Here is an 18331-nt window from a genome sequence, read left to right as displayed (position 1 = left end):
CGTCCTTAAACATGGTGAATATGTCTATTTGTTTGGAGGTGTTGTGGATGATGATATTTCAAATAGAATTTACAGAGCACCTGTCTATGATTTGTTTCAATCATGGGAATTAATTAACGAAAAACTTCCAATCCCAATAGCATCTGGTATGCTTATGGCAGTAGGAGATTATGTTTACATTTTTGGTGGTATCATTTCCATCTATGAGTTCAATGCAACTGCAGATATTGCTCCAACAATGAAACACAATGTAACCAATTGTATAATGCGAGCTTCAACAACAAGCATAACAAAATGGGAGATTGTACAAGATGTTATTCCCCTTCCTCTGCATTCTGCTTTTATCGAAGTGGTTGATAATTATGTCTACTTGTTTGGTGGCAGCTCAACAGTACGAGGAAGTGGTATTAATATCTTTAGAGCAAAATTACAATCTCCAACTGTTTGGGAGATGACCTTCGGTCTCCTTCCTTATTTCATTACTAATACCGGTCCATTTTCCTCAACAGAAGATAAGTTATATATTTTTGGTGGTACAAACTCATCCACTAGTTCAACTGGACCTTACTTTGCCTTTGGTAAGAAGAGTGATATTATAGGATCATGGACTGCTATTCCTGATACAAATATAGAGTTGACCCATTTTGATTGGTGCACTAAGTATCCATTGTTGTGCTATCAATGTTCTAACCCAGATTTTGGTTTCAGTAATGTTACAGGGTATACTGGTCCACAATATTACGAGGCTACTAATCCAAGTGTCTGCTCTTCAGCTGGTATTTGCGTTGGTAATGATGAATGTCAATGTAGTCATGGTAGATTTGGTGACAGATGTCAATTAATAGGAATAGTGGATTACAGTAATGGGAGACACTATGCTGATGGAACTGTTGCTGATTCTTGCTCTTCCTACAAAAATCCAACTAACACCTCTCGTGTTTATCAAGGTTTGATTGGTGGTGGTTTCTATAGTATTCTAAATAATGGAACAACAATACCAATTAAAGTATATTGTGACATGGTTTTTTAGTTCTTTTTTATATTATTTTGAATCGGCTGTTTCAAAAACAAACATTTGAATCATTACACTCCAACCATGACAAGAACAAACGCTTAGCTTGAAACTTTTACTTGCTTTATTGTATCTGAACTGTTACTGCTTCCTCCAACAGAAGGAGTCACCCTCCAAACATGATCAAACGCACTTAATTTAGTCTTCACCAAACCCTCAATACACCTTTTTGTTGATTTCTATATACTCTGAACCCTCATAATTCAATAATGGTTGAGCAGACAAAGATTTTCATTAAGGGCAGCTCGTTTTTACTGCTTGTTAGAAAAAACCAATTAAACACTGTTCACCAACAATTTCCTCCGAACGAAACATGCACAGCAACATCAAGATGATTAGTGGTACTTTTGGTCAATTCACATCACCATTCAATCTTGAAAAACTGTCTGAAAACTAGCAATTCTCATTTTAGTTCTTTGCACCAAGTCGATTCCAAATGTTCTCTCATTTCTTGTTCAAAGATCATTGGTGCAGTCCGCTCTTCGATGTCAAGCTCTGTAACAGACATTCATGGTCAATGCTCTTCTGATTCTCTATCTTCGTCATGCAGGTCACAATCGACAGATTAGACTTCCAAAACCTTGTATAAAATCCACCTTGAAAATGTCCACACTGAAATCTATTGTAAACCAATTACAAGGATTAATATTTAGAAATAGGTTTTTAAGTTCTTTAGGTTTCATGTAACTGTATAGGATAATATTGGTTTATTCGTCGTCATAAATGAAAGAATAGGTATCTCTTGGATCTTTGAATGGGCAGTCTGTGATTAATATAACCTCATCATCCTCATCTACAGCCTCCCTTGAAGCAGGCTTGTATTCTTCCATTTCCTCAAATTTTATATGTTTCAGCCAGAATGCACGATCCATTGATTTGAGGAATAGCCATTCATATCGGTAGTTCTTTTCGAAATCTGGATCAATAGTCAGTAAACCTTTAACAAATTCGTCCAAATCTCTGTGGGTAGTAAATTTCTTTTTGTTTTCAGCAAAATTAAATGCTTTTCTGAATTGTTCATTCATTTTGAAAACCAAATCACTCTGTCCCTTTGTTTTGAGTTTTTTAAGGAATTCTCCAAGAGGTCCTTGTGATAGGCTATCTCTTGAAAGTCCAATTGAAACCAGAACATCATCCACAAAATCTTGACAATTTCCACTCTTTCCTGGTTCTGTATCTCTTTCCTTATAACTCATACTAGTATTCCACTTTACAATAACTTTGCTCAATTTCTCTACAACATTTCTAACATCCTCATTGGTTTGGAGTTGTTCAATATCTGCTGATAGCATGGCAGCAGAGCTAACACATTTTCTTGGAACACAAATAGCAGAATTGTTCCATTCAATTAACCAAGGTCTAAAATATTTGATTGATTAATTAGTAATGCAAGTAAATATTAAACAATATAAAGTGAGGGGAAATATTAGAGAATAGTTACATACCCAATTTGAAGAGCAGAGTGGAACATACCCAACTCTGGTAACATATCCAATTTGCTCAAAACAGGAGACAACATTCTTCTGAATGCCTTCTTTCCTTTAGTCTTGGCAATTTCAGAAATGACAATCTTAACTTTAACAGTATTTTGTTCTAAAATCTTGTTCAATCCTGGATCCTTTTCTCCCAAACGAATATCTTCCTCATTGATAATATCATCATCATCATCAAAGTCACCTCCAACATTTTCTGATGGTGTCTTGTTGATTTGATTCACATCCGAAGCAGCTGTACTGGCTGGTACAACTGATTTCATACCTGAATGTCCACTTCTAGATAATTCCTCATCCTCCACTAAAGTCTTTGATTGTTGTAACATCTTCCTGGCAAGATCAACAGTATCTAACCATTTGGTAGTTAAATAGGTTGTTTGGAGTTTATCTTCTGTACCAAGAACTTCAGCAAATTGCCTCATAATATTAATATCTTGGAGTCTTGCTCTATATATTTCATTGTTTTTTAATTTATCTATTATAAATTCAATGCCCTGTAATTAATTTCCGCAGCATCATCATGTTGTTAATATTATATAATTTAATTGTAAAAGAATTATTAATATAACAAATAATCTTGTACATACTTTTTCAAAGTCCTGTGGATCGTTTTGAATACTAGCAACAGTATTTGTTGTATTTGTTGTTGTGGTCGTGGTGGATCGTGTTGATCCTCTCTTTCCGTTATTATTCGTTCCCTTTGAACCTCTTTGTCCCATTTTTTCTTTGCTCCTTTACTACATTGCCGAAAAGTGGAATCAAGGAAAGTTTGATAAATGTTGGAAATCAGCTTGATTTGTGAGCTTTGTGTTCTTCAATTTATTAATTGGGAAACAGTTGAAGTTAAAGAAAATTTATGTACAAAGAAATTAATCTTCTTAAAGTTGAGTCGAATGTTTTAGTAGTTTAACTAGTAGGTTTCATTTCTGTCTAATAGAGTATCCAATTTGTCTAATTCTGCACTTGGGATGTAATCTTCTGAGAAGGCAACATTGGTAAGTTTGAAATTTTCATTGAAAACATCAAAAAGATGAGGATTGAGGGTTGTAATACTAGTGTCTTCGAGATAAAGATCAGTTACAGCAGTATTCCATCGAAGCATATCACAAATAATCTTTAAACCTCTATTATCAATGGAAGTATTGCTTGACAAGTCCAAAATTTTAACACTCTTGTTGAATTTCAACTTGATGCATAACAATTCGAGTTCTTTGAGTGAGGTAATCTTTCCTTTGGAGAGATTGATAGATGTTTTACTCAACATCTTATCCAAATCCTTTTCGAATTTTTTGAGTTCATCTTGATAAATTTCGTCTTCATCGTCTCTAGCTGGTTCTTCCTCTTCTTCTGGTTCTTCTTTTTTAATTGGTACGGCAGCAACTGGTTGTTGAGGAACAGAGTTGTGTTCTTCATCAGAGTCATAATAACTATACTTGGAACGAATCTTGTACAAGTCTTCCTTTTCTAAGGAGGAAATGACAGGAGCCTCAAAAGATGCTGGTCTGACAGAGGCTGATTCTTCACTGGTGACAGCTGATTCTGATGACTCTGGGATGGATGGTTGTTCTTGGATGGTATTTTCTGTTGGTGCACTGGAGGTTTCTTGCTTAGTAACAATGGCAGAGGCAGTAGAAACAGAAGAAACTTGCTTTTCAAGTTCGTTCTTGGCCTTCTTGAGCTCACTTTCAGCATTCTTGGCCTTTTGAGTTTCAGCAGATAATTCCTTCTTGAGTTGTTCCAAAATCAAACGATCACTCTCAAATTGTTTTTCGTAATCTCTCACTTGTTCTTGAGTTTGATCGAGTTGAGTTACCAAATTATCAACTTGTTCTCTCAAATTGTTAATTTCAACACTGGCTTCACCATCTCCAACAGGAATAAGCTTTTCAATAATCTTCTCAACCTCTACAATCTTTTCAACTTCCTTTTCAACAATCTTTTCGACAACTTTTTCAACAATTTTCTCGACTTCCTTCTCAACTACCCTTTCAACTTGTTCTACAATCTTTTCTGGTTCTGACTTGCTTGACACCTTGTTTAATTCTTGATTCTCTGACTGGAGAGATTGAACAAGTTTCTTCAAATTGTCCAACTCTGTTGTATCTACAAGAGGTTGAGTTGTGGCAACAGGTGTAGAGGATGGTTGACTTCCATTAATCTTTTCCAATTCTTCCTTAAGAGCCAGTATTTCACCAGCTAATTCTTCCTTTTCCTTTTCATATTCCAAAAGTTCTTCTTGACGTAATTCTTCAAGGACATCTCTTTCCAATGTGATTTCTTCCAAATTCTTCAAGAGAGTTTCTATATCTGCTGGTTCTTCGGCATCAGCATCTTCACCTGATGTTGGCACTGCCTTTTTGGTTGTTTCGGAGGACTCTTCAAGCTTCTTCTTGAGCTCTTCCACTTGCAAGGCCAATTGATCACGTTCTTTCTCAATAGTGGACATGATATCATTGAGTTCTTGATTCCAACGTTTCAATTTTTCAAATTCTGCCTTAACCTTTTCAGCATGATCTCCAGTTGTGTTTGAGACAACTTTTTCACTTTGTTCAAGGATGGCCTTTTGAGTTTCCTTTTTTTCGGTGGATGTTTGTTCTTGGAGTTTCTTCTTTAGTTCATCAACTTCAGTAGCAAGATCCTTATTCTTCTTTTCCAATGTTTTTTTAACGTCGGAAGCCCTAGAATCCAAATTCACCAAGTCATCCATTAAACCTTCATTTTCTAAAGTCAATTCTTTAATCTTGGTTTCTTGTTCCTGCTTTTCTTTGGTTAATTGAGTAATACTGGTTTGAAGAGTTTCAACTTGTTTCTTCACTTGATCCAACTCGGTTGCAAGATCCTTCTTTGTTTGTTCTAAGAGAGTAGCATGTTCATTCTTGACTTGTTGCAATTTTTCTTCATTTTCCTTCTTTAATTGGTCAACAAGTGATATATCAACCACACCACTCGTTGGTTGTTGTTGAGTTTCAACAGGAGCAGAATTGGAAATGGATTGCTTCAATTGTTCGCATTGATTGGTCAATACCTCAATACTCTTTTTAAGTTGTTGTAATTGACCTTCTTTTTCTTCCGATTCTTGCTTGTGTTTGGCATTAGTTTGAGCCAACTCTTCTTCAAAATTTTTAATTTCATTCAATTTGGTTGCCAATTCTTGTTCACAATTCTTTAATCTTTCAAATTCATCAATTTGAATAATCTTTTCATTGGAAGCAAGATTAGTGCGTGGAGAACCAGTTGATGAAGCAATTGGTGAAGAGACACGAGGGGAATTATTTGACCTGGCAGAAGTAGAACCACTTGGAGAGGAAGGAGACATTGAACTTGTTCCATTAACATCAGATTCCTTGATTCTCTTTTGTAAATCCAAGAGAGCTTGATCACTTGAGGAAGAAGTGTCCAAAGTTGGAACATCAAGTGAAACACCAATATTTGTACCACTCAATCCTGCCTTTTTCATCTCATCTAGAGAACCTGTTGATTGGGTAACGGAATTTCTGCCAGGACTCAATTCCTTTGAGGATTCCTTCTTACCTCCTAATAAATTACGAATGGAAAATCTATGTTTTTTCTTTGAATTAGCAGCAGAGGAAGCTGATAACAATGATGATGAAGCACCTGGGATATATTCTTCTCCTTCACCAAAGCTTTGGTCATCTTGACTATTCTTTGAAAATCCAGAGTCAGATGACGAAATAGAAATTCTTGTTGGAGCATCAGAAAGATTAGATGTAGAGGAAGAGGATGGAGATGTTTCCTTCTTCTTTTTATCTTTGGCCATTTTCTTTTTTATTTTAATGATTGGCGTTGATGATGTTTTGTTGTCAACAGATTAATTGACAGCAGAATGAATGGGTAATGACGATTTTTTTTTTAAAAAATATTTGGAGATGTTGAAAGGTGAAAGAAAGTAATGAAAAGTCTTCTTGTTAATTTTTCAAAGTGCCAAAAACATACAGCAAACTGAAGGAGCATGAAATTTGAAAAATAAAAATTGGATCTTGTTAATTTCAAAAGTACTAAGGTTGGCAACAATTGGGATGGTATTATGAGTTTAGTTTTCCATTTTGAAATTAATCTAAACCTAAAATTATTAATACTTTGCTACATGAACATATCTTTGAACAAATACATTACAATTCCCAATAAAGTGAAAAGGATAGCAAAAATGAAAAGAATATTTCCCGTATTAGACTCATTCTTGTATCGTTTCATAATTTCTCGTCTGTTAATCTTTTCTGGATTGGAAAAGTATTTTGAAATACCGTTAACATGTCCTGCCCCAACAACTACAACAATTGTATTTGGATCCAAATCTGGTTGAGTTGTTTCACTTGAATTATCGCCACTCCTTGTATCTATTTCCTCATCTTCTGATTCACTCCAACTGTTTGCTCCTTCCTCCTCAATTTGATTTTCCTTACTCTCATTAGTAATGGTCGATATATCTGTAGTATTGGTTGTTGTTATTTTTGATTCTTCCAAAGCTGTTGAATTATTTGAAGAAATGTTAGAATTATTAGATTCAACATCATCTGCACTATCCAATTGATCTCTTCTGAGCCTTTCATTTTCCAGATATTCAATTGCCTTGAGAATTGAATGAGTAAGATAGGCATCACGTTCTTTTGAAAATGATTACAAAATTAGAATTATTCATTACATACCATCAACCAACACTCTTGCAAGCTGTGGGAATTGATTTCCAAACTCTTCAATAATATCCGTCAAAATATCGGAATGTTTCAACATTTCAATGTCTTTAGAGGAAAATGTCTGTGTGCAGGCATATAAAATATGTGAAATAAATTTGAATTTTTGGAAATAGCCCATCAAATGCCAGCATCTATTCAACGTAATATCTATTGGTCTATCTCCTAGAATTATTCTCGAATTTAATTTTACAGAAATATCATATGCTGCTTTCATTTCAATTCCGGTTTGTATTTTCAAATCATTTGTAACCTTTTGCATGAAATATACAAGTGCCAATTGAAAAAGTGTAATTTTCCTCTTTTCTAATGATGAAAATAAGGTCAAACAAAAAAAGATTTAAACTTACTCTTTACGTAATCCATCAGTAATGAAAATAAACTTTGTCTATTATTGTTATTACTGTGAGGATCAATTTCCTCTGTCTTTTCCATCAATATGGGTGAGCTGTTTTCTCCATCAAAACTATTTTCCGATTTTTCAAAAGGCTTCTTTTTCAAAATGTTGGTATCTACAAGAATTGAACTTCTTCCTTGACATAATTCCAAGATTACTATCGAGGGCTTCTTTTCCAAAATTAATTCTCTCACCTCTCTTGCTGATTCTTCCGATACATGAGCAGTCCCTAGAACATGAATTCTATAATTTCCTTGTTCTAAAACGATTGTGGTACTCTTTAAAAGTGGTGTACTATTGTTTTTAGAGTGGTCATCTGTTGTCTGTGTGATCGAGTAGTCTGTATTATTATTGTCCGTTGGTGGGTATTGTGGGAGAGTTTCGTTTTTCAGTTTTTCCATTTTTTTAAACTTTTATTTTGGTGAGAGAAATCTGTCAAAAAGCGCAAAGAGGAAAATAAGAGTCATTGTTATTAGAAAGTATAATTTCATTCAAATAGATGAGAAACTGGTTCATTTTCCAGGAGAACCCAAGCCAAAGGAGGTGAAGGATTGACAAATATAATATAATATATTATATATTTTGTTTATTAAAAAGAAGTACTTGTTCTTGGATATGAACCTTCACTTTAATGTAGCTACAACTTCAAGTAAATGGCAGGTAAGACTGTTGATGTTATGGTTGAATCTAGTTATGGCTGATGAGAATGAACAACAACTTTGTGGAAGGAAGCAAAGGGAGAACTCTCCTCCTGGTATCAAGGTGGTTGTTTAGCAGGGTGGTGAGGAACTCATGTTGAGCGATTGTTTTTTTTTGTTGAATATTTAACGGTCCTTATGTTATACCTTCAGCGGTTTTTGGTTGGCGCGAGAATATATTTTTAGCTCCAATAATTTACAATAATGAATAAATTGTAATTTTATTACAGCACGTTTACTTCAAGTTTGACAAGATTTGGGGAAATTAAAATTGTTTTTTTTAAAATTAACAGTATTTCATCTTTCAATTTTGATTTGGCAAGTAAACTCAACTCCATTTGAAAAGAATCTGTAACGATAATATTTTATTCAACAAAATGCTAAATTCTCGATGGAATTAAGGTAGTTTTGAAATCTGACTTCAAATTATGAATCCTCGCATTGACATACCCCTTGGGGTGGCAGCATTCTCAAAAATATGTAGAAATGAGTAAGAACGAGTGGTTAGGTGTTGTTCTATTGAAATGCTTATTTTGGATTTGACAGCAGAAGAACATCAAAATTTTTTCTAAATAATTTATTTTCTTTCATAAAACGAGTCAAATTTGAAGTAAACGTGCTGTAAGCTTAATAGACAAAACCCATCAAATATTCTGTACATGTTTATTTGTTAGACAAGTTGCTCTCTGTCCAAACCATTGAACTTTTTGCATGTTGGAGAACTTTGGCTCCTTTAAAATTTGTGTATTACCTTACTCTAGGGCACCCATTATTCATTTAAAATACCGTATTATCAGTGCCAATTGCAGACAGCAGAAGAGGTAATACAACAGCAACTTTTGGTTACAGTAAAAGTCAAGCCGCCCTTAAAGAGGTGAAATGTTCAAGTGTTTAGTCAGGAGGTTGCATATCTCTCCAATATTAATAATTAAAAAACGCATTGAAAACACATGGGTGGTTGGAGTGTTGTTCTTTTGTTTTTCCTGACTGTGGGATGTTGTTTGCAAGTTGTGGCTCTCAACTCAACAAATGTAATGAATGCAACACTAACAACAAACACCAAAATGTCTTCGGAGATCTATCTTGAAGCCCTAATGAATGCAAAAGCCCACAGAGAGAAAGTTAATCAATTAAATGGAACAATGTTTGAATATATTAATGAAGTAGAAGCTCAATTGAAACAAGTTGATCATGAAATGAAAATAATTAGTTTGGGAGAAACAAATAATAGAAACATGTATGCATTTAAGCAAACTTTGCAAAGGAGGCAATCCTTTTTCCATTCGCTGAAGGAAACAAAGTGCATGAACAAAATTGCTCAAGAAAAGTGGAACAGTATAGAACAACGATTTGTAAAAAACCTAACAACATTGCAAGAAGCCTTTAAATCCCCTTATTTTGCAAGGGAGAAAATGAACTCTACATCCATACGAAAGAACAAAGTCAGCATTTCAAGAGAAGTACGTGGAAAATTTATTTCTGAAAGAACATTCATATGCCTTGGAGATCAGTATGGAATGTACATTGATCTTTCAAGTGGGCAGCTTATGTCATTTGGATATGAATATAGTCTGACTGTTCCTCTTGGAAGACCGGGCTCACCACCAACTATAGAACCAGCTGCTGTTAATTTAGGACTTGTAGATGGAGAATTCATCAAACAACTAGTATGTGGAAAAGTTCATGCAATGGTGTTGACCAACAAACGAATCATTGGTTGGGTAGGTTGTCAATATTTTATATCTATCTAAATTTTTGAAAGGGAGAAAACTCAGATGGAAGATTGGGCATACCTCCTCCTTCAGGAACAAACAAATTTATTTCCTTACCACTTACAATACTTTATCATGATAACACTTTTGCATACATGAATGCAGCAATTAATTCAGTAGCTATAGATAATTCTGGGTACGTTTTTATATGGGGAATAGGTGGCCCAATAATTGGAAACAATGACAATATCAATGTTGAAAAGCCAACAAGAATGAATTCAAATATTAGAATGGAAAAAGTGTGCTTACAAGATAAAGATGCCTTTGGAATTGGTTATGATGGTAACATTTATACTTGGGTGAGTACAATATTTGACATATTATTAATTACTGTTTTCTTTTAGGGATCTGCATCCAGTGTATCACCAACACCAATCTCTAGGAGCAGCTTTCCAGACTGGATTGAAGGAGTTTTTGTAAAAGATATTCAATGTGGAACTGAAACAACTGTAGCTTTGTTGTCAAATGGAAATATTTATGCTTGGGGAAGGTATGATCCTTGTGTTGGAACTGATGATGAAACATCATCACCCTCCCCCGTTCCAGTTAGTAGGCAGTTCATTGGAGATGTTAAATTTGAAAAAATTGGACACAGAGGTGGTCTTGTGAACGCCATTACCACTGACAATAGAGTGGTTTCTTGGGGAGTTAACACTAAGAAAAAGTGTCAGTGTGCAACTGGAGTACTGACAGCCATTTGCATTGAACATGCTTGTGAAGAGTGGGCTCCTGCCCATAATGTGGATATCGTATTTACTGGTGAAAATAGGCTATATGAGAGTGGAATTCTTCCAGAGAGAGCAGCAGAAATAAGCCAATTGTTGTCTTCAGGCACTTGTTCTGTTTCTGCTCACCCTGTATTTGTTGGTTATACAATTAGCACTTGTGAAAAACCAGCAGCTTGCATCAAGTCAGTATCGTACGAAGTTCCTTGTTGTGGAGATATTAGGCAACCAAGATTTGTACAAATTCACGAAACAGCATATGAAGATTTATTGGATGTTCAAATATCTACTGATTCTTCTCTAGTAGTTTATTCCTATAATGGGCAAATTGGCATTATGGTTGGTGGTTATTTTAAAGTGACACCTTTTCCAAGTGGGTTCATTAATGAGCAAAATTACATGGCAGGTGTAATGATGATGGGATCTTTTAATTATTTTCCAGTAGAAGAAAGAACTCTTCCAATATATGAAGATGAAGAGAAGAGAGTGATAGTTATGGATCATCCAATTCCTAATACTGGTTTTGATTTAGTTAGTTTCACAAAAATACCAATTTACACTAAGTCGTTGTCAAGCTCCAACTCTAGCTCTGTCATTTTAGCTAGTTCCTTTTATTTTTCTAGCCCCACTTTCAATTTTTCAATTGACCCAAAGTTTTTTGCCAAGTCATTCTTTAGCACTCACCAACTTGCATTTGATGGATTGACTTTTTATTTTGGGGGTATTGTGAATGGCACCTTTTCAAATAGAATTATTTCAAAGCAATCTTTTAACCAAGTTACAATCTATAATGAAACATTACCATATCCAGTTGCTAATGGTGTACTTAAAATGATTGAGGAATATGTCTATATATTTGGTGGAATGATTGCAAAAGGAGTACCAACAGCAAAGATTATGAGAGCAAAAATTAGCAATGTGCTGTTGTGGGAAGTTGTGAACCAAGTTTTACCAAGATCGGTTTACAATGTATTTATTGAGATAATTGATAAAACTATGTACTTCTTTGGAGGAAGAGTGAACAGAGTTCAATCTGTGGGTGATATACATGTAGCATCACTCGCAGACTGGAAATGGAAGAATTTATATGAAGTTCTTCCATACAGCAGAGTGGAAGCTAAAATTTCAAGTGATAACGATAATTATTTCATCTGGGGAGGAAAGGATTATGAAGGAAATTCAACTAATGTATTAGCTTGTTTTAAAAATGATCCTTCAAAATGGATAGTTATTGATTTAAAGTTACCGCTTGTTGGTTACATTGTATCAGTAATTACAGCAGCTGCAAATTCAACTTCATCCATTATCACAACAGTGGAAGGATTACACTCTCATATATCAACTATTGTAATTTCCCAAAATTAATGCGCAAGAACAAAGAATGTATAACAGTGAAAAGCTGCAGTGAAAAGGGCTTATTTCACTTTTGAGCTATTTTCTATGAAAGACTAACAGAGTAAATTGTTCAAATAAAATCCAAACACTTTTACAGAATCTAACAATATTTATTATCTCCTCTGTAAGGATCAATATGAGTTTCTTGTCAATAGAAATTTATCTGTCTTGTGACCAGATAGAACATAACCCAGGATCAGTATTGAACCATCGTCTTTGAAAATCTGATGCTGCTTCTATTGATTCTGCTCTTGCTTCCCCTCTTACTGACAAGTTATCAGTCAGGTCTGTAAATGTTTGGGAAGAGCCACAATTTCAATTTAGGTGCATGGTTTCAAACAATAAAAAGAAGACCAAGAGTTTGAGTTCTAATTGAAGCTCGAGAAACTCACAGATCTCACTAAAAATCCAACAGAATTTATTTTTTATTTTACAAATACAACTTTTAGTACAGATCGAGTGCAAGCTTCAAAACTCTTCCAATTTTTGGTGAGTGGGGAGTGTAAGAAGTACTACGGTGCAATTCAGTTCCGTAGAGCAATACTGTGTCGTTTCTAATCACTGTAATGAGAGATTGGGCAGCATTTGAAGGTAAGAATACATCACTAGCCATCCATGAGCCGACTGGGTCAAATTGTGACTTCTTTGAAATCGCCATAAATCCTCCATTCACTAAACTGCCAGAAGCTGTGCCTCCAACCATTAACAATTCATTACCAGTTGAGATAAAAGCACCATTTGTTACAAAGAATGGAAGTAAACCAAAAGTCATTTCCCAAGATGAAGGATCAGTAATCAAAGCTCTGTAAACTTCTTGGCTGGAAGAGTAATAAGATGGGGAACCTCCAAATAAATAGACATACTTGTCAATAATTGTAATGGAAGCACTGTGTATAGCGGATGGCAATACCTTTCCTGAAACAACCATCCAATTTGTCAAATTATTAATTGGGGCTCTAATTATTTGGTTTGTAACTGTTGGAGAAAGAGTTGGAAGTTCACCGCCATTGTAGGAATAGATCTTGGTTATACCACCAAAAATATAAATGTATCCATTAATAACTGTTGTCATACCACTTGCAACAGAATATGGTAGAGTAAAATTACAGAGTTCCCATCCAGATTCAACATCATAAATTGGAGCCCTGTAAATCTTATTTGAAACTTCGTCATTGATGAAACCACCAAAGAAGTAGACATATTCATCAGCTTTAAGGAAGTGGCTGTTGTAAATTGATACAGGAAAACCTGCGTTGGTGGCTTCATTTCGTTCGATAATAGACCAAGAGTTTTCTGGATCAGCAAATTGCTTATAATACATATTAAAGCCATTATTAGGTCTGGTTGGAACTACTGTATCTGTTTGAAGGAGGTAGGCTCTTGTTCCAATCTCAAAATATTGGGCCTTTCTAAGGGATACTGGATAACTAATAGAAGAGAAAGTTGGCATCTTTGACATTGAATTCAAGGAGAAAATATTGGAACTAGTGCAAGCCCCATAATCACTGGATCTTGTAGTGTAGAAGAAGGCAAATTGCTGTTTAGAACCATCAATACATGATCCGGTTCCATAAATACTCAAATCAGATGTGGTAAGGAACATGTTGTTAAAATTGGAGGATATCTCAATAATTTTGGGGAAGCCCAAATAGTCATCAGTGCTGGACAAGAACGACGAAGGATCAACTCTGGTTGGGGTAGTTGTTGGTATTTGGTTACTAGTTCTTCCAAGTTGGCCAACAGAGTTCATTCCCCATGAATACAGTTCGTTGCTTGTACACAAAGCAAATGAGCTTTGGTATTTTGTGTGGATTTGGGATACTGTACAGCCAGAAATTGTGATCTTTTGTGGAATTGGGGATTTACCTCCAGAACTTCCATCACCCAATTGGCCGTAATTGTTGTTTCCCCAAGTATATACATCACCTGATGATGTAAGGGCCATTGCATAATCATAACCACATTGAATGTCAACAATTGTCTTTGAGGCTAGTTCTGAAGGTTTAACCACCAACAATGGTTCTCCCGATTTTGAAATTAATGGGTTATTAACACCTAGCTGTCCATATGAATTATCACCAAACGAAACCATATTTCCATTTGCAAGTAAGGCAAGAGCAAAGTAACCACCCCCACAAACCCTAACCACAGCCGTGCTGTTAATAGCGCCATAGCTGTAAACTGGGAAAGGACGATTCTTTTCAGAAAAGGTTCTGTCTCCCAATTGACCGTACATGGTATTGTCACCCCAGGCCCATAACTTGCCGTTGGAATCAATGGCATAGGATGCTTGGCGTCCCATGGCTATTTGAACAATATTTTGTCCACCAAATCCGTAAACCTTTCCAGCGACATATCTGTCATTTCTATCTCCAGTTCCCATCTGTGATTTGTCATTCAACCCAAATGAATAAACTCCATCATTGGTTAAAACAAGGTTTGAGTAATAATTGGCATCAAATTGAAGGATATCAAGACCATCCAATCCTTGAACAGGCAAGTTATATAACATTCTTGAATCAGTGTTGGTTCTTCCCAGATTTCCATAAGAAGGAATACCTGTAGAGTACAACTTCCCATTTTGGTTTAGTACTAACACGTGTTGAAAACCGACTGAAATACGATTTCTAATTCTTCTCACTGGGTAAGCAGTTAGATAGTTTGGAACAATTGCATCAACTTGGGTAATATTAAGATCATATCTATGTACCTCTTTTGTTGTATTTTGATACTGATCCACAGTGTAGGCTTTTTTTGTGAACAACTGCTAATGTTAAATATAAAAGACAAACAATTAATACTTACAGCTACAAAATTTTTGATGTTATCACCAACAATATTAGCAGAGTTTTGGGTCAATGATATCAAATTCTTCAACTCCAATTCCAAGCTCATTACACTTTGCAATTGAGTTTGCTTATTGGCTAGCATGGTTGTAAATTGATCCGAGGTAATGTTGAGAGCAGCCAGGTATGGACCAGAAATTTCAATAGCTTCCTTTGTATCCAACAGCTTCTTCTTGGTGTTTGCGTCTGAGAGGTCAGATTGCTGCTTTTGCAATACGCTCAACACTTCTAAAAAATCATTTTGAAGAAGTTTTTGAGCTTTAAGGTTTTGCACTTGTTCTGTTGTTGCTGAATTTTCATCCTGAGCATTAACAATATTGGTACAAAGATTAACTAGTCCGTGTTACATCTTCTTGTTGATTTTACTACCTACCTGTAATTAATCCTAAAATAAAAACAGCCAGTATTGCAATAAAAAAATTGTTTCTTGCCATTCTACCGGAACACGCTTGATGTATTTTCTTTCTGTATGTAATAAATCACTCTGGTGTTACCCCTTTTACTGTGGCTGTACAGGTTTACTGTATCTCTACAGTTTATTTACGGCGTAAATCAAGCTGTTGTTTGCAAACTTTGCTTCCTTCACAACAAAAAATGAATGATATGAGGAATACAGGTTTTTGTTGTGGTGCCAAGGGTGATGATCTTTGCCCAACAACACCACATCTATTCCGCTTTTTATCTACTAGAAATATTTGTGCAATAAGATTTGTATTTATAGTCTTTCTTTTCTTGATTTATTGTACATGCCAAGTTAGCTCCTTCAGTTGTTTTGGTGTTCATTCATCGGATCTTGTTAATGCCTGCTCCGGTAACGGTGTTTGTATTGGTGAAGATTTATGTAGTTGTTCCCCAGGCTTCGCCAATACAAATTGCGAAACTATTGTATGTGGTGGAATGTCTGAAGGTGCTCCCGGTGTTTGCAGTGGCAATGGTGTTTGTATTGGTCCTGAAATTTGTCAGTGCAATCCTGGCTTTTCAGGTGTGTTTTGTGAGTCTCTTCTGCAATCGACTGCAAGTACTTGCCAAAAAGATTTACTAGGCAATTGCCCTTTGTCTTCCTCTAGTTCAAGCGTAATCGCAACTTTAGGGACATCTCAATACTCTTACCAATCACCTATTTGTTCAACAACAAGTGAAATACTTAGCAATCCTCAATGTACAGAATTACAAGACGATATCAGCTATGATGTAGATGCTGATTATGAAATGTATTTTAATTTTGACAACCTTACCAATATTGGAGGAGTTCAGTTCGTTAGAGAAAAAACCAAACCACTCCAACTAGCATCAAATGGTATTGATTTGGAGTCTAACGTGGTAAAAAAAGGAAGATCTTTCAAATTTGGTTTAACCGACCAAAGCTACATCCTTCTAGATAGAACACCATTTATTGAACTGAAAAATAACTTTACATTGAGTTTTTGGTTACAATTGTCAGATACATCTTATTTGTCAACAGATCAGTTTATTTTATCTGTAAACTATACAGTAACAAAATGGAACCTTATTCTTAAACTGTTAGAAGGAAGTCCTGAGCTTTGTGTCAACGTTGATGGAGTTGAAATTTGTGGTTCACGTTGTTTTGACACTGTCGAGAAACTAACTAGCTCTTTTAGCCATGTTTTTATTTCCAAATCTTCTGTTACTGGATTACGTATTTACATCGATGGAAAACAATGTTTGCAAAGGGTAGATATAACTGGTTCCTTTTCGTCAAATACTAGACCCAGTTCCTCTAATTCTCAAAGAAGCTCTATTGGTTATGATTTAAATTCTATGTCTGGTCAATTTCATGGATATCTTGATGAATTTTATGCTTTCTTTTATGCTGGGGTTGATAACCTCTCAATTAACCGTTTGCTAACGAAGATGAAATGGAAAGGTCATGGTTGCCATAATTCTTTGTTTGTTAATAACCCAGATTTGTGTAGAGGAGGTGAATGTGTTGGGGAGTACTTGTGTGAATGTCTTCCACAATACCTTGGACCTGATTGTTCAATTTCAACTTGTTTTGGAATACAATCTACCCAACAAGCGGTTTGCTCTGGATTTGGTACTTGTGTTGACACAGATTCATGCCTCTGTGACAATCTCCATTATGGTAACAATTGTAGTTTCTTGCTCATCCCAACTACAGTTAACCAAACAATATTTGGAGATAGTTATACTCTCAAGTGGATGTTCAATCGCAAATACTTGCCTTACAACGATTCTTTGGGAGAATTAAGAGGTAATTGTAATTTTTCTATGGTTGGAGATGTGCAAAGTGATATTGGTGGTTTTCTCAAACTAGACGGAAAAAATTTCATTGACATATCCGGCAATAACTCTCCTTTCAGACATTTAAGAAATAATTTTGTGTTGAACCTTAAAATTAGATCTTCTACGGTGGCACAATTTATTGAAACAATATATCACGAAATAATCCATGTTTCTGATGGTTCATACTGGAGATTATTAATGTCCAATAAGAGGGAGTTTATTTTCCAATCAACAAACCACAATGCAAATAATGCACAGGTACAAATTATTACTCACAAATCTGAGTCAATACCTCCAAAAAATGATGAAATTGGCGATTATGATATTTACATCAAGAAGAGCTCTTTGGATGGCTTAACGATTGAAGTCAATGGTAAAATTGCAATTTATGATTATAAAAGAGTCGAAGATTTTCACAAATTGGTAGATCCGAGTATTGAGGCAGATAACTCCACAATTGGGGTCAACCCTCAAACAAAAGGTAATTTCTTCGAAGGTGTTCTGGACAGGTTAATAATTTGGAAATTCAATTCTTCATCCATTGTGTTGAGAGATATTGAACGAGAATGGCAATGTCAAGGAATAGAACAAATGGAAGCTGATAAGTACTGTAATTACAATGGTATTTGTATTGGTTCTGATGAGTGCAGATGCTCTGAACCATATCATGCTACAGTTTGCGATTTCCCCATATACACTTGTTTCGGAATTAATGGCAACAGCTCTGATGTTTGCAGTGGTAGAGGTAAATGTGTTAACTACGATAATTGTACTTGTAACCCTAACTATGAAGGTTTAGAATGTGAAAAACTGTTGGAGTTGGACTTGAATGGTTCCAAGCCAATTTGTCCACTAAACTTACAGGGTGGTTGCTCTCAACAATTCGATGATAGCCAATCTAGTTCTGGTTACTCACTAGGTGGCACATTGCCTTCCTCATCCAATGACCCCGTACCTTG

At 35.4% G+C, this 18331-nt stretch overlaps 5 protein-coding genes across 5 annotated transcripts; 1 reads left to right on the top strand and 4 right to left on the bottom strand.

Annotated features, from left to right (window-relative positions):
- Nucleotides 1-1779: 1779 nt before the first annotated feature.
- Nucleotides 1780-3284, bottom strand: NAEGRDRAFT_68503 (uncharacterized protein; the record flags this gene model as incomplete). The annotated part of the gene is made up of 3 exons (XM_002676126.1): nucleotides 1780-2431; nucleotides 2518-3059; nucleotides 3153-3284. 3 exons carry the CDS (start codon nucleotides 3282-3284, stop codon nucleotides 1780-1782), a joined length of 1326 nt encoding a protein of 441 aa, XP_002676172.1.
- A 120-nt stretch (nucleotides 3285-3404) lies between these two features.
- NAEGRDRAFT_80032 (myosin) lies at nucleotides 3405-6343 on the bottom strand (the record flags this gene model as incomplete). The annotated part of the gene is made up of 1 exon (XM_002676125.1): nucleotides 3405-6343. One exon carries the CDS (start codon nucleotides 6341-6343, stop codon nucleotides 3476-3478), a length of 2868 nt encoding a protein of 955 aa, XP_002676171.1. The 3' UTR covers nucleotides 3405-3475.
- A 323-nt stretch (nucleotides 6344-6666) lies between these two features.
- NAEGRDRAFT_68501 (uncharacterized protein) lies at nucleotides 6667-8072 on the bottom strand (the record flags this gene model as incomplete). The annotated part of the gene is made up of 3 exons (XM_002676124.1): nucleotides 6667-7187; nucleotides 7230-7580; nucleotides 7625-8072. The coding sequence occupies 3 exons, from the start codon at nucleotides 8070-8072 to the stop codon at nucleotides 6667-6669; spliced, it is 1320 nt and encodes a 439-aa protein (XP_002676170.1).
- Nucleotides 8073-9319: 1247 nt separating this feature from the next.
- Nucleotides 9320-12231, top strand: NAEGRDRAFT_68500 (uncharacterized protein; the record flags this gene model as incomplete). The annotated part of the gene is made up of 3 exons (XM_002676201.1): nucleotides 9320-10090; nucleotides 10132-10440; nucleotides 10486-12231. 3 exons carry the CDS (start codon nucleotides 9320-9322, stop codon nucleotides 12229-12231), a joined length of 2826 nt encoding a protein of 941 aa, XP_002676247.1.
- A 475-nt stretch (nucleotides 12232-12706) lies between these two features.
- On the bottom strand, nucleotides 12707-18300 carry NAEGRDRAFT_49691 (uncharacterized protein; the record flags this gene model as incomplete). Its single annotated transcript, XM_002676123.1, has 2 exons — nucleotides 12707-15028; nucleotides 18289-18300. The coding sequence occupies 2 exons, from the start codon at nucleotides 18298-18300 to the stop codon at nucleotides 12707-12709; spliced, it is 2334 nt and encodes a 777-aa protein (XP_002676169.1).
- Nucleotides 18301-18331: the final 31 nt, after the last annotated feature.

The sequence above is a fragment of the Naegleria gruberi genome, assembly GCF_000004985.1.
Source record: "Naegleria gruberi genomic scaffold NAEGRscaffold_29, whole genome shotgun sequence".
Lineage (NCBI taxonomy): Eukaryota > Heterolobosea > Eutetramitea > Acrasida > Naegleriidae > Naegleria > Naegleria gruberi.
Note: the sequence above shows the minus strand (reverse complement) of the source record. Positions and strands in the feature narration are given on the sequence as shown.